The 14,463-nt window shown below is 49.3% G+C and overlaps 2 protein-coding genes across 2 annotated transcripts in view; both read left to right on the plus strand.

Moving 5' to 3' along the window:
• The window catches only part of LOC106989350 (histone H2B type 1-A), a 340,681-nt gene that overhangs the window by 308,656 nt on the left and 17,562 nt on the right, over nt 1–14,463 (plus strand). The window lies entirely within an intron of this gene.
• On the plus strand, nt 155–14,150 carry LOC106988039 (histone H2A type 1-C). Its single transcript, XM_027040124.2, has 2 exons — nt 155–742; nt 12,017–14,150. The coding sequence occupies exon 1, from the start codon at nt 228–230 to the stop codon at nt 618–620; it is 393 nt and encodes a 130-aa protein (XP_026895925.1). The 5' UTR covers nt 155–227; the 3' UTR covers nt 621–742; nt 12,017–14,150.

Below are 14,463 nucleotides of genomic sequence, written 5' to 3' on the forward strand. Positions count from 1 at the left end.
ACCAGCCGTGAGGCTGTCATCCATGGGCAGAACTATGCAAATGAGGTATGGAAATAAAGCTTTTCTATTGGCTACTTGACTGAGACTCGTTACTAGCCAATCAGGCAACCGGGTTTGCTCCCCAGGAAATGGCTATAAAAGCAGCGATGTTTTACCTACTTCCCGGCTTGCTCTCCTTTGGCGAGTGATTAGTTCTCTTGTCTTGGGATTTCTTTCCGTTGCTTACGATGTCTGGACGTGGCAAGCAGGGAGGTAAGGCTCGCGCCAAGGCGAAGTCTCGCTCTTCTCGCGCCGGGCTGCAGTTCCCGGTGGGCCGCGTGCACCGCCTGCTCCGCAAGGGCAACTACGCCGAGCGGGTCGGGGCCGGCGCGCCGGTGTACCTGGCGGCCGTGCTGGAGTACCTGACGGCCGAGATCCTGGAGCTGGCGGGCAACGCGGCCCGCGACAACAAGAAGACGCGCATCATCCCGCGCCACCTGCAGCTGGCCATCCGCAACGACGAGGAGCTCAACAAGCTGCTGGGCCGCGTGACCATCGCGCAGGGCGGCGTCCTGCCCAACATCCAGGCCGTGCTGCTGCCCAAGAAGACCGAGAGCCACCACAAGGCCAAGGGCAAGTGATCTGGCAGTCCTCTGAGTTTCCGGAAGCGCTTTCATACCCAAAGGCTCTTTTCAGAGCCCCCCACCACTTCAAAGGAAGAGCTAATACCACTCCTTAGGTTAAGGCGGGGAAGTCGATAAAGGTAAGTTGATTTTAGTCCAAGCCAGGATAGTGCGGTTCCTCGGCTTTTGAAAAAAAGTGTCCAGGTGTTAAAATCGCCCGGTCCTTCTAGGTAACGGCAAATCGAGTGTCCGACAACTGCTTGTACTTCCTGACTTCACGAATCTAGGCACCTCGGATAGTAATGCCTAACTTAAAGCTCGGCTAATTGCGCAGCTCCGCAGTGATTTCTTAAGCTGTCTTGCGAAGTTGCTCGGATGTCCTTGAAGGTAAACTTAACGAGTAACACGGTAACTCCCTGGCCAGTCTCGTGGGTGCCTCGTCTTGGGCTGCGAGCAACCCGTCTTAACTAATCTATAAAGGAGTTAGCCTCTGCTCCTGTAAGTTTTCAAAGTATTATCTGAAACTTCAAGTATGGGAAAGGGTCTCTGAAAAGTGGCTTTCCCGGAACAGGATAGTTCACAATACTGACGGAATCCACATTCCAATTGAGGCTTCTCCTGTTTACAAGTCAATTGGCTTTGGAACCAGTTTCTAACTCCTGGTACTCGGTCTTGTCATCCATAAACTGGTGGAAAATTGGTGTTTTCATTAGACCTTTCTGCCAATCAATGCATTTAGAGACCCTAACTTAGAGCAGGGCTGGACTTTCAGCCAACTGCAATTAACACTTCATTTCAAGAGGCTCAAATGCCTAGATTCCTAAGGCAGCCTGAAAAAAAGGTAGAATCGGGCCACAGGCCTCTCCAAAGCAGTTGCTACTAAGGATCTAGTCATTTAGCTGCTCCCAACACCAAAAGCTGCAATCTGGGACCGTGCAAAACTTCTGCAATCTTATTTTCTAGGATTGAGTCTCCAAGTGATTCTTTGGGGTGACTGGGTTAGTGCTCTGGAAAGTTTTTAGGCAGGAAGGGTGAGTGGGCCACGGGTTGCCCACGCCCCTGCACTCGGAGACTCAGGCGGCCCAAGAAGAAACAGCCTCTTGCACAGGCTCTTGGAGCTCCCACTGAAGCATTTCAGGTTGCAGTGTTGGGAGCATTCATATCGGAATATGTACGGGGAGGGGAGGGGAGATCATCTAAACAGAAGCTGGTTCGCCTTGGACATGCCTCCCACTTTCTAAATGGTGACGCTTCTGGAATGGTCTGGAAGCAGCCTCCACCCTCCCAGCCTTCCTCCTCCTCCACTCCCACCCACCTCCCTCCTTCCCCGAGTCCCGCCTCCCGCTCCCCCAGCCTGATCGTCACCCTGGAGAAAAGGGGCTAGGGTGTCTGGGAGTTTGGTGAAGACAAAGGGGCAGAACAAGTGAGCGCCTTGATTCTAACACGTTAGAGTTTTCTGAGTTTGTAAGGATTCTAAGGGGTAGGCGGGCTGAGACTGCACACGGGGAGGTTCCGGCCTGGCAGCGGTCCAGACTGGGGTCCACCCAGAGGACCAGGTTCTTTGCACCCAGAATTTCTTGTATGCTGGAGAACTTGGATCCTTAGGTCCGAATTGCTTTATATGAGCCTAGCAATGCTCTTCGTGAACTTTCCAGGTTGGTTTTGAGCCCAGCTCCAGCACTGACCAGGTGGGTGACCTTAGACTTCGTGGTCAATTCCCCCCTGCCTCCATTTCTTCCTGTTCACCTTCGCTCACCTAGTGGTGAAACAAGTAGGCTCAGCAGTGTGGGTTCTGAAACTGGAACACAGGCACTCAAGGGCAACAGCTGACACTAAGCACTTTACTGTGTCAGGCATAGTCCTACCTGCTTCCAGAAAATTCATTTAAGCCAACAATCTACAGGTAAGTGCTATCACTCTCCAGACTTGAAAGCCTAGGTAACAGGAACAGAACACAGACTTAGACCTTGTCTAAGTCCCAAGGTCAGGAAGCCAATACTTTAACTGCTGGCTGTTCTGCTGTAAGCACAGCTCCCTTAATAGGTGATTGTCGGAATAATGAAACCGGTAAAAACTCAATACATAATGGCTTAACTTTGTCCATGTACCCGACTGTCACCAGTTGTATCCTCAGCTGTGAAGAATTCAAGGGAAAGAGGAGAGGTGTTCTCCCTGGAATCTACACAAACGGAGGAAGGTCACCCACGGTATTAGCACTGCAAACCCAGAGGAAAAGCCCCTAGACCTGAAACAAGGGGAAAAATCAGGAGGTGGTTCGGTAAAGAGTTACAGGGCTTGATACGCTAATTTCTTGTGCAAGAAGAAGGAGTTAGTGAAGATATGATTTTGAATTCTCCCCTCTGGGCTTCAGTAACAAAACTCTGTATTGTTTGGTTAAGGATACATTGTGTTAATTTTATTTGTTTCCTCTTCAGCAAGACCTCCTTAAAGTCAAAGACCCCATCCTGTTAAGTCAGCATAGACCCTTGCATAAGATAAACACTTGAAAATTGGGCAGTGTGTAAATGCTGAGCTGAGTCAGTGGCTGGGCCATCAGGAAGCACTTTGTTCTAGAGGGTCTGCTTATCACCAGAGGAGATGAACAGGTTGCTAATAACATCTTCTCTTTGCAGTAGAAAATCCCTTCTGAAAAACTAGTTTGCATTGGCATCTTATTTGGGGAGCTTCAGAGAAGCACAGAAGGTGCCAAGTGACCAGCTCTTACCTAAGAGGACAGCCAAGAGGCCGTTCCCCAAGCAGCGGACACTGCTTAGAGATGTGTCCTAGCTCCCCCTCTCCAGCATACTTCTTTTCCTTCCTCTTTGAAACGTCACTGTTTATATCCAAAAGCCCTAGCTACTCCTTTGGAAAATTCTCCAGTGAGCAATAAATTCTCAGTAGCTTCAGTTGGTTTCCAGCCATTGAGCAGATCTCCATCCGCCATGCCTCAAGGGTCCTAGGGAGGACCATTTCAGTTGGGGCAAGTTGATGAGAATGATAAACCCAGGCCTTCCAGTTACTGGAGGCACCTGGACACCAGGGACAAAAAGTTGATCTCAGGGATTTCCTGAGATGTGAGGCTAAGCTGAATCATTATTTGGTTATTTAGGGCATCCCCAACAATGCAGACCAGGATGATACAGCATCACCAACTAGAAAACCCCTTTTTACATTATTCCGTCCATTATACAGTCACTTACTAGTTTTTTTTTTTTACAAGCATGATACATTTTATAATTATGAAAGATCGTATATTAAGGTCAATTACATTACCACCTACGGGTTTGTCATCTGTCGATCCTAAGTTATAATTACCAATGTAAATATTCCTGTTAAATATGCGTGTATATTATTAGAAGATGCTAGGAATTTAACTGAGGACTCCCCATGCGTACTGAAATCGAGACTAAGAAGTGCAGACTTGAAAATAGAGTGAAGTCACAGGCATGGAGTGAGGGTGGGCATCTTAAAAAATATCCGAACTTCATGGGACTTGATCACACTGCAGTAGTTTCCCTGTGTGGCAGCTGGGGCAAGGGGATGGAACCGTCTCCGGGCTTAGGACTAACGCGCGTCATTACAGTTGAGGCTGTTTCGCAAAGAAGTGAGTGTGCTAAGCCTCAGGGACACCAGGCGGTGGTGATACCCAGAACCGAAAGTACAGGACTTGACTTTGCACCACAACAAATTGTCTTTGCGTTAAAGATGGATCCCAACACGGTCAGACTACCACGTGCCCTAAAGTTCAGAACCTTGACGCTTGGTATTTGTTCCCGGTCTTTCCCCGATGTCCCTGATGTTCCATCAATTCTGCAGTTTCCGAGGCTGTCTTATGCGCAATAAACTTCCAATTGTACGTCTCCAGCCCTGACCTCCGCTGTGAAGTGCGAATGCGTGTATGCACGTTTCTCCCCAACTCCTTCACGTGCAACTCTCTTTTCAGCCTGAATCCACCTAAGACATAGGAGTTGACGTTGTAAGCCTGTTACTCCTTCTATTCCTTCCCACTCAGGAAGTGACACTACCCTAAATCCATTTGCTCAAGCCAAAACTTTAGGGGGTGAGCCTTCCTCGCTTCCCTTCCTCTCCACAAATCCAAACTATCCATAAGTCATGTCACCTATACCCCAACACGTGTCTTCCTGTATTCTCTACGCTCCTTGCCATGACCTGAGGGACCACCCATGACCACCTCAGGCCTCTGGCCTCTGGCCTTCTCTCGGACTTATCTCCATCTTTCTGTTCCAGCCGCACTGGTCTCTTTCCACCTGCCAAGCTCTTTCCTGCTTCAAGACATTTTCACTGTTGCTCTTTTTCTCCAAAATACCTGTTCCCTGACTTGTCTTCTAGAAAGCTCTCTCTCACCCTCCAGGACTCTGCTTTTCTTCAGACAGTCCTGTTCTGACAGACCTACCCAGACAGATCAAAGATCTGGATACAAAATACAAATACTGGATGACATTTTAGGAAACATCTTAACCTCAGGGGTGTGTGTGCGTGTGTGTGTGTGTGCGCGTGCGCGCGAACACTGAGGGTCAGGTGTTGTTAAGCACAGCAGGAAACAAAGCCGTAGAAGTCAGGACATAAACTACATAGGCCGGAAGGAGATTTAAGACAATAGAAGAAAATGACTAACCAGGATATTTTGTATCTTTTATTAAATTCAAGTGGCCGGGGGCGCCTGGGTGGCTTAGTCGGTTAAGCGTCCAACGTCGGCTCAGGTCACCATCTCACGGTTCTTGAGTTCGAGCCCCGCATCGGGCTCTGTGCTGACAGCTGGGAGCCTGGAGCCTGCTTCGGATTCTGTGTCTCCCTCTCTCTCTGCCCCTCCCCCTCTCGGTCTGTCTCTCTTTCTCTCTCTCAAAAACAAAATAAATAGACATAAAAAAATTTTTTTTTAATAAATTCAAGTGGCCAATGCATATCAGGGGTAAAAAAGTCAACCCTTCTAGTAGTTAAGCTTTGTATATACCAGTAATAACGGGATGCCTTTTCCTATCCATGGAGAGACACCCACGGAAACAAATAGTAAACAGGACTACTGAGGGCGGGGAAGGATTGCCACGGCCTATACTCTTTTGAAAAATTCTCCTGGAAATATCTATTTAAATGTAGTATTAGACCCTTGGCCTTGTGTACAACAAATCAGTTCTAGATAAATAAAGACGGAAACCAAACAGGAAAAAAAAAAAAAGTTGGTCCTTGAAAAAAGAGGACATCTGCCTTCTAGAAACAAGCCCCCATGATGTAAGGTTATAGGAAGAGAGGTTTTTCACCTTTACAAGCATCTGAGTGTAAAGTGTTAAAATGGGCGTGTATTAAGTTGGTAACTTCAAGTATCAAGAGTAAAGTTAAGAAGGAGCCTCCCTCTGCTCACTGCTCCGCAGGTCACTCTCTGGCCGTGACCCTGTGTAGATTCTTTGAACTACAGTCCCAGATTTTACTTATTGGGTCTCACAGCTCTGGCGTCTCCCCATTCCAGCCTCCGCTCCATGAAATCGGGACGTCTCTGCGTTCTCACTGTGCCTTCCCTGCATCCAGCAGAGTGTCTGGGAAGTGGCGGCCACTCAACTCCGCCGAACGCGCAGGGAGGGGATGGCGTAGCCCAGAAAGCCCTCTCTGAGCCCCGCACGTGGTTGTCTGCACGTCTGCGGAGAGGGGTCTGTCCACTAACCGTCACCCACAGCTCGCCCCGTTAGCAGGTGTGCAGCGAGATCGGGAAGTGAGCCCCGCTTGCCTGCCACGGTCCCCCTTTTCGGCTTTGTGCACTAACCTCCCCAGATTTAATGTCTTCATGATCACCCTCAGGAAGCCCTTCATTCTTTTAAGGGCCTCTTCTCTGCCGGCTGATACCCCCGCATAAAAGAATCCTCTTTAACGTGCTACTGGGTCTGTGGTTACTAAGGGTTCGCTTGGAATCCTGGAAAGAAAAGAGTCACGCAGATGGTGCGTGTGACAAAGTCAATACTTTTTCATCCACTCACAGTGTCTGCTCTGCACAGAAGGGCAGCTCCTGGCTCCTACATTCCAACGCGTGGATTATCCAGTTAACACGCTCCTCTCCAGGCTGTTTGTGGAAGATTCTATCCCCCCCCCCCCCCGTGTCTATACCCTGGCACTTTACATTCTCCCCACATGGTGGAGTTTCAGTAAATACTCCGAACGAATGTGCTGACCACAAACCTTAGATGTGCCCAGAAATGGAATAGTCACCAAGCCGCAGGGCCTTGAGGGTTTATCCCTGGGGTATGGACCGTTTTAGCCTCCACCCAGGCTTAAATCCCAGTTACTCACTTTGGAGGGAGATCCATGACGGTTCTACAGCTGCCGTGTCCAACACAGTAGCCACTGGCCACATGTGACGTTTTCAGTTTAAATATAACATAATTAAACTAAAGAATTAAGTGAAACTAAATTGAAAACTCAGGCTTCAGTTGCACTAGCTACAGTTCAAGTTGCTGGTGGCTACGGTCTTGGATAGAAAGATACAGAGCACCTCGGTCATCCCAGAAAGTTCTATTGGTAGGCACTCCTTGTCCTTCTAATTGTTCATGGGCACTTACTCGATGCCCTCCGGGTGGCATCTGAGTATGTAACGTATGGTCACCAGACCAAATACAGGATGCTCAGTTACACGTGAATGTCAGATAAGCAGCAAATAATTGTTGAAGACTAAATATGCTTTAAACTATTGCACAAAATGTACTACGCTAAGACAAAAATTGTTATTTATCTGAAATTCAGATTTCACCGGGCATCTTGCATTCTTATGCGCCAAATCTGGCAATGCTGCCTGAAGAGCAAAATGAGAGCATCTCCCGGGGCACCTGCGTGGCTCAGTGGGTTGAGCGTCCGACTTCGGCTCAGGTCACGGTCTCACGGTTTGAGGGTTCGAGCCACGCGTCGGGCTCTGGGCTGACGGCTCAGAGCCTGGAGCCTGCTTCGGATTCCGTGTCTCCCCCTCTCTCTGCCCTTCCCCTGTTCTCTCTCTCTCTCTCTCTCTCTCTCTCTTTCTCTCTCTCTCAAAATAAATAAACATTAAAAAACAAATGAGAGCATCTTCCCTGGGAGCCTGGGTCCTCTTGACCGTGGGGAGTTTCTATACGAGCAACTGAGAAGGTCTGACACCAGAGATGAGCCTGTGGGTCTTTCTGCCTGTGTTGAGAAAGGCCAAGGAAGAAGTTCCTAACGGCCTTTACTTTGGTTTCAGATCTTTCCTTCGGTTTCCAAAGCTTCTCACTACAGAGATGTCTGGGTCCAGAAAGTGTCTGTGAAAGTCATCAGTTCTCAGAAATAAATGGATAGATGGGGGGCCATGTTCAGTCATGACTGACTGATTCTGCACCTGCAATTTTTTCCTCCTGAAAACTTATTCCGGGTTTATTTCTTTGTGTGTACACGTACAGCTTGGGGAGGAGAGTAAAGGCGGGAAAATATTATTGAAGAGAAGCTCTGTCTCGTAGGAAATATGTCTAACGGTTTGAATAAGTCATAGATTCAGAGGGTTCAAACAAATCAAACTAGCAAGGTATGTGTTGAGAATCCACCCCTCCACTGGATTACTCTACGAGGTAACCATTAATTCCCTTGTATACCTACGCACTGTTAACTCACGCAGATGTGAGTCAAGCCACCCCCTCCCGCCTTCACTGATGAAAGACAGCCAACTGTATACACTGTTCTGCCCTTACTCTTTTCCTACAACAGTGTATTTTGGAGAACTTTCCAGATGTGAAAACAGGGAGCTTTCTGTACACCATCCTGTGGGATTGCACTGTGTCCCTACATCTTAGTGCACGTAACCCGTCCGCTATCGGGGGGCATATAAAACGAGATGATAAACCCGGATTCACAGCACGTCCGATTGACAGTCCTCCCGTTCTGCTGGGGTTGTGGAAAGTGAACAGAAACGCATCACTCTTGGGTGAGAGACTCAAGGTTCTTTGCTTTAGAAACTCTATGGCCCTAGCCGAGGTAGCAATTTTGAACCTAACTTTCTTCATCTGTACAATGGAGGTAATGCCTCCCTCACGTGACTGTAAGAATGAAAGAGGACCGTGTGAATTGTTTGAAGCTCAAAAGAACAACACGGATAAGATCGTGTAACTGTCAACACCATTTCACTTGCGAGAGTTAGAGATGATACGTTGTAATAGGAACAGTCTCCAAAGTCCAGCCTGCTGCCGGGGCATGAGGTGGTGCAGGGAGGCAGGAAGGCCGGCTCTCAATTACCTGCTTGAGACATCTCCCAGGTGACATGGCCCTGTCCTGCCCACCGGAGTCAGAAAATACCCTCTCCCAATTTCCCCCGGCCCTTCTCCCTATTGCTTTTTTTCCTTCAACCAAGGTCAGCTTTTGTCTATTTTTTTGTTTGTTTGTTTGTTTTGTTTTTAAGGTCACGTTTTAAGAATGTCTCCACTAAGCTGTAAAGACTGTGTGTGTTGGGGGCTGGGGGGCCCTCTGGGCCATTGTTGCACTGCCCGCTGTGAGCCTGGGGACTGACGTTGCCTGGCATACACTGGTCAGTCCAGAAACAGCTGGCGAATACATCAGGCAGGCAGGTGTGGGAAGGGGGCATCGATGTACTAAGTCTATACAAAGTGGCTTGTGCACGGGCACACACACACAAATACATGTAGTTGCACAGCAGACACGCAGTGAGACCTTCCGGGAAGGCATGGGAACCTGGAGTTAACTGCTGGGGTTTGTGTCCTAGCTCTGCTCCGCCCCTTACCACGTGTCTGACTGGGGGTAAGTCACCTGCCATCCCTGAAGATCAGACTTGCCATCTGTAAAATGGGACAGCGCCTCCCAGAATTTTGAGAACCAATCCAATGGGATGGTACCTGAGGAAGCACAGTGTTCCTCGTGAAGCTTAATATAAACATGTGCGAAACGATGCGGACAGAGATCCATCCCAGTCTATCTATCTATCATCTATCGATTCATCTGTCTATTTCCAAATATGGAAAAGCAAAAGCAGGAGAGGATATTGGGATCCCCCTCGGGATCTTCGCCTGTAGAGACAGAAGAAACCGGGCTTATGCTAAGCTGGAATACTACCTGTTGCTGGTGGCAACTAGGCCCATGGCAGGAGGAAGCTTCTAGAAGAGAGGGCCCAGCAGACATTCACTGCTGAAATGGCAGCGGATGCCGCCACTCACCTCCCCCCAAGTCTCTTCCAGGTACGGGAGCAGCAGCCCCAGTGGAACGGGTGGGCCTTTCGAACCCAGCTGAGCTGTCTTTCCAAGAGCAGAGGATGTCAAGGCACGGATGCCCCATACGTTGCCCCCTCCACTTTGGGCTCGGTTCGCTCCCTGGACGTGGAGAATTCACCCCAACCGGGGATCTGAGCAGCCTTGACACAAGAAAGAAAAATGCAGACAGCTATTAAAAAGAAGGGTCCTGGGTAGATGGGCCCTGGGGGAGGACAGAATAAGTGAGCGTAGAGCACAGAAGGAAGTTTCTGTTTCCTTTGGTTCAGTCCCTGCAGGTGGTGAGCGAAGAGACCAGGGCCCTGAATCAGTTGGCCTTGTGCACGGTTGCTAAAGAGATCAGTGGTTTGTACACGTCCACACCCTGAGGTATATTTCTGCCCTTGACGTCTTGACTGTCTCACGCCTCCAGTGGACGTGCCATTTTGGATCTTTCCTTCCTCTCTTGCTACTCTGTGTTCAGTGTAGGGCTGGTAGCCTTAAAACCGCTGCTGCTTACGGTACCAGTAGTTACTAATGGGGATTAGTAAATGCGACACATCAGGGTGTTTGGTTTTCTCCTGGAGAGCCAGTTGTTAAACAGTGAGCAGCACACCGCCGCCTTGAACAACCGTCGCTCCTCCCCGGTGAGGACACACACGTTTGCTCACACTATTTTCCTACCCGGAAAGGTCCGGTCTCACTTCCCATGCTTCTGGGCTAATTTAAATCCCACACTCCTGCCCCCCCCCCCCCCCCCCGAGTGGTTCGGTTGGCTAAGCATCTGACTTCGGCTCAGGTCATGATTTCGCGGTTCAGGAGTTTGAGCTCCCTGTTGGGCTCTGTGATGGCAGCTCGGAGCCTGCTTCGGCTTCTGTCTCGCTCCCTCTCTCTGCCCCTCCCCTGCTCACACTCTCTCTTTCTCTCTCAAAAATAAACATTAAAAAATTGGTTCTCAAAGATAAATAAATCCCTATAATCTGTACCTCCCATGTATATTTTCGTATTGTTTCCCATCTGTACCTCCCATGTATATTTCGTATTGTTTTCATGCCTACTTTCCAGATTGTAGGAGGACACCTAGCACACTCCAGCCAGACAGATACTCACCTGCCCCAACCCTAACTTCCTTCATGGCTTTTGCTCCCTGATCATTCTCCTACTTCCAGAGGGGGAGAGTGGCCATGGCTTGGCAGGTGGTGACGCTGGGAGTGAGGGCTGTGAGCACAGCGGGCTCCGAATGCCCCGAGCAAGTCACCACTAGGGCACAGCAGGGCTGTTTGAGCAGTGACTCCAGGGACTTCCTCGGGGTTGCCTGGTGATAAACTGAGAACAATGGCTGCTTCTTTCCCCGTGGGAAGATCAGCCAATGTTCCCAAGCGCTGGGAGGCTGGTGTTCGCAGCTGACGCCCACACAGAAAATGTTTCTTCTCCCTATTCAAGTCTGCTTTCGTGTTTTTTCTACTGAGGGAACAGCACAGGCAGTGGGTGCCCTTGGGGAGCACCGCCCCTCTGGGCACCAGGGATGCGCCCCTCCTTCCCCGGAGATGAGCCCTGAGCGTTGCATGAGAACAGCCAGTGCCCTGGCAGACTTCTGCCCCCCCCCCCACCTAGTTCCAGGGGCCACAGCCAAGACCACCGGAGGCCCCAAAAAGGAAGGCCTGGTCCGAGTCGCATGACCTCTAGAGGTTGAAGTCAGTGGAAAGGAGTGGAAAGGAGCTTCCATTAAGGGCCTAGATCTAACTTTTTGAACATGATGGAAATCGCCTTGTGTCTGTCTTCTCCAATGTCCTTCCTGAAAGCTAGAAACCAATTGCTGTTTCTATAATTTCCCATTTATCTCCTGTAGGTCCCCTTCCTACCGTCCCTCCTCTGCCCGCAATCTCTTTCCTCTCCACATACCATCAACTATCTTTCAAGGAACACTTTTTGAAAGCATCCTTGTGCGGGGAGCTGGATGGCTCAGTCAGTTAAGCGTCTGACTCTTGGTTTCGGCTCAGGTCATGATCTCACGGTTTTGCAAGTTCAAGCCCCACATCGGGCTCTGAGCCTGCCTGGGACTTCTCTGTCTCTCTCTCTCTCTCTTTCTCTCTCTCTGCCCTTCCCCTGCTCACATAGCTCTGTCTCTCTCAAAATGAGTAAATACACTTAAGAGATTTTTTAATGAAACTAAAAAAATTTACAAAAACCCATGAAAGTAACTTCTTGTTTTCACACTAGGTGGTCGGTGTTGAAATACGTGCAGACCCGCCACCAACGCGCTCCACGGATGCTCCAGGGGGACCCAGGCTCAGCTCGGCTTCGGGCGCCCGCGTCCCTGTGGCGGAACAGCAGGTGCACAGCGGTACTCTGGCTCCATCATCAGGAACCTCGCTGCCGGGATCTCACCTGTAGCTCAGAAGCTGGGCCTCAGTCGGACAAATTGCCCTTCTACCCAAACTCACCGCTCTTCAAATTAGCGTTAGATTGTGACGGATGTAGCTCCTGCCTCATTGCAGGAAGTAGATTATAATATTCGCTGCGTGCCGAGCGCTACCTTCTTTTATCTTCATAAGGAGTTTATGAGGTAGGTGCTCTTATGATCCCAGAGACCTAGGGACACAGAGACATAGGGAACTTGCCCATGTTGTCATTTTTCGTTACGCGCTGACACCCGGGGTCTACTGGCCCAAGGAGTTGTGAACTGCCTGTTGCTTTGAAGGTTCGTTTTATTTGACTTGGTTGCCACTCCCATCTTGTAATGTCCTCTTGTAGCTTAGGCTTTAACCAAGAAACACCAGAAATGAGGCCCTACTCATTTGTTACTTTTTGGTGATTTTCGTCATTCTGAGAGAGAGAACTTCTGAGAGAGACGTTCAACTTTAAGGAAGCAAGAAGATACCAGATATTGAACAATTTGTTCTTTTTCTTTGTGCCCAACCCAAAGGAGACGGACAGCAGCCGTGAAGGCTGGACACTGTGATTTCTGGGACCCTGTGGGATAATGGAAGTAAAAACACAGGTTTGGCCATACGTCAGCCCCTCTTTTGCAACACTATGTGACCAAGAGCAAACCATTTCCCCTTTTTATCCTCAGTTTTTCCTTGTCTGGAAAATGGAACCAGTCCTATCACCTGCCTCAGGGGATGGATGTCAAGGTTAAGTGGGGATAATGTACTGGGCACATAGTAGACATTGAAAACAATGCCCCCTCCTCCTTTCTTTTCCCCTTATCTATGAGCTTGGTTCATCTCTTGGTGTATCCATTCTCTATGACCACGTCACCAATTATCCCCAAACTTGGCCACTTCAGGACCGGAACTTGGCCGTGCCGGGCCCTCTGGCTGTCTCGCAGGCTGCTTTGAAGATGTTGTGGGTCTACAGCGATGGCTGTCATGGGGCCCAGTGTGTACCAAAGGCCCAGTGTGGGATCAATCCACTCACAAACCCGTGTACCTAGCTGTTGGCAGGATTCGGGCCCTCGAGGACTGTTAGACTCAGGGGCTCAAGTCCTCATTGGTTGTTTCTTGTCTTGTGGGCCTTCTAACTGGACAGCCTACAGCTTGACTTTCTCCTGAGGGAGTGAGCATGAGAGAGGGCGCAAGTGAGGGCCCCAGACAGGGGCCACAACCTTTGGGAACCTAATGTGAAAAGGGACCCGCCATCACTTCTGATGCATTCTACTTGTTCCTAGCAAGTCCCCAAGCGCAGCGCACAGTCACAGAAAACGGATAACCCGAAGGTGTGAACCCTCCGAGGCACAGGGTCACCTTAAAGGATGCCCACCACACGGAATATATCACGACCCATTTAAAACAAGGTGAAACTGTCTTCTTGATCCAGTATCTTTAGAAATGGAAGAGTATCTCTGCGTTCTCACACACACAGGCCTGGTTGGGTGCAGGTTGGGTCATGTGCTCAGGCATCAAAAATTGCCCAAGTATTTACATTTCTGAATGTCCCTGGAAACTACATTTCCCAGGCTCCCTTGCTCTCTGGTTTCCAGGAGTTTTGGCCAATGGAGACACTGGTAGGCCATGTTGGTGAGACTGGGCATTTCTCCCTTCCGTCTTCACTTCCCAGGGTCTCCCCAGTTGGTACTCTATGGCTCGGTCTCATCAGAGGGCCTTCACTTGGTGCTCTGAGCTCCTGACTTACCAGCCAGTGCTGTTCCAGCTACACTGGGGGGTTCCAGCCCCAGCTCCTAGTTAATAGGAGTTAACACCTCTTCCTCCCTTTGTCCCAGTAGCCCTGGGAGACACACAACTTCCTGCTGCCACGTATCTTTTGGTTACTCCCCACCCCTCTTTTGGTTTCTCAACTCTTTCATCACCCGTTTGTATAATTATCTCAATTAAATTCCATCTGTATGAAATCCCTAGAGTGCCTCCTCTTTTTCAACCGGACTGTACTCATCCACTGGGAAACAGTGGGACCAAACACAGCTGACAAACACTGATCTTCCTTGAACAACTAACGTGCAGACCAGTGTTTACAGCATTTTCTAGTCCTAAATATCTGCCCGGGTCCTCATGCTGCTGGAAGTCCAGCTCAAAATATATCCTCTAATCTGTACCTTGATCTCCTGACCAGAAATTAAGCACACATCTGATACTTTATTTAATATCAAGTGTATCTCATTATACATTAATTAACGGTATGGCTTATACACTCAGTTCATGTGAATT

Source organism: Acinonyx jubatus, chromosome B2 (assembly GCF_027475565.1).
Source record: "Acinonyx jubatus isolate Ajub_Pintada_27869175 chromosome B2, VMU_Ajub_asm_v1.0, whole genome shotgun sequence".
Lineage (NCBI taxonomy): Eukaryota > Metazoa > Chordata > Mammalia > Carnivora > Felidae > Acinonyx > Acinonyx jubatus.

Excerpts from the sequence above, each read along its gene's own strand:
- LOC106988039 (XM_027040124.2), top strand. The coding sequence starts at position 228 with ATGTCTGGACGTGGCAAGCAGGGAGGTAAGGCTCGCGCCAAGGCGAAG.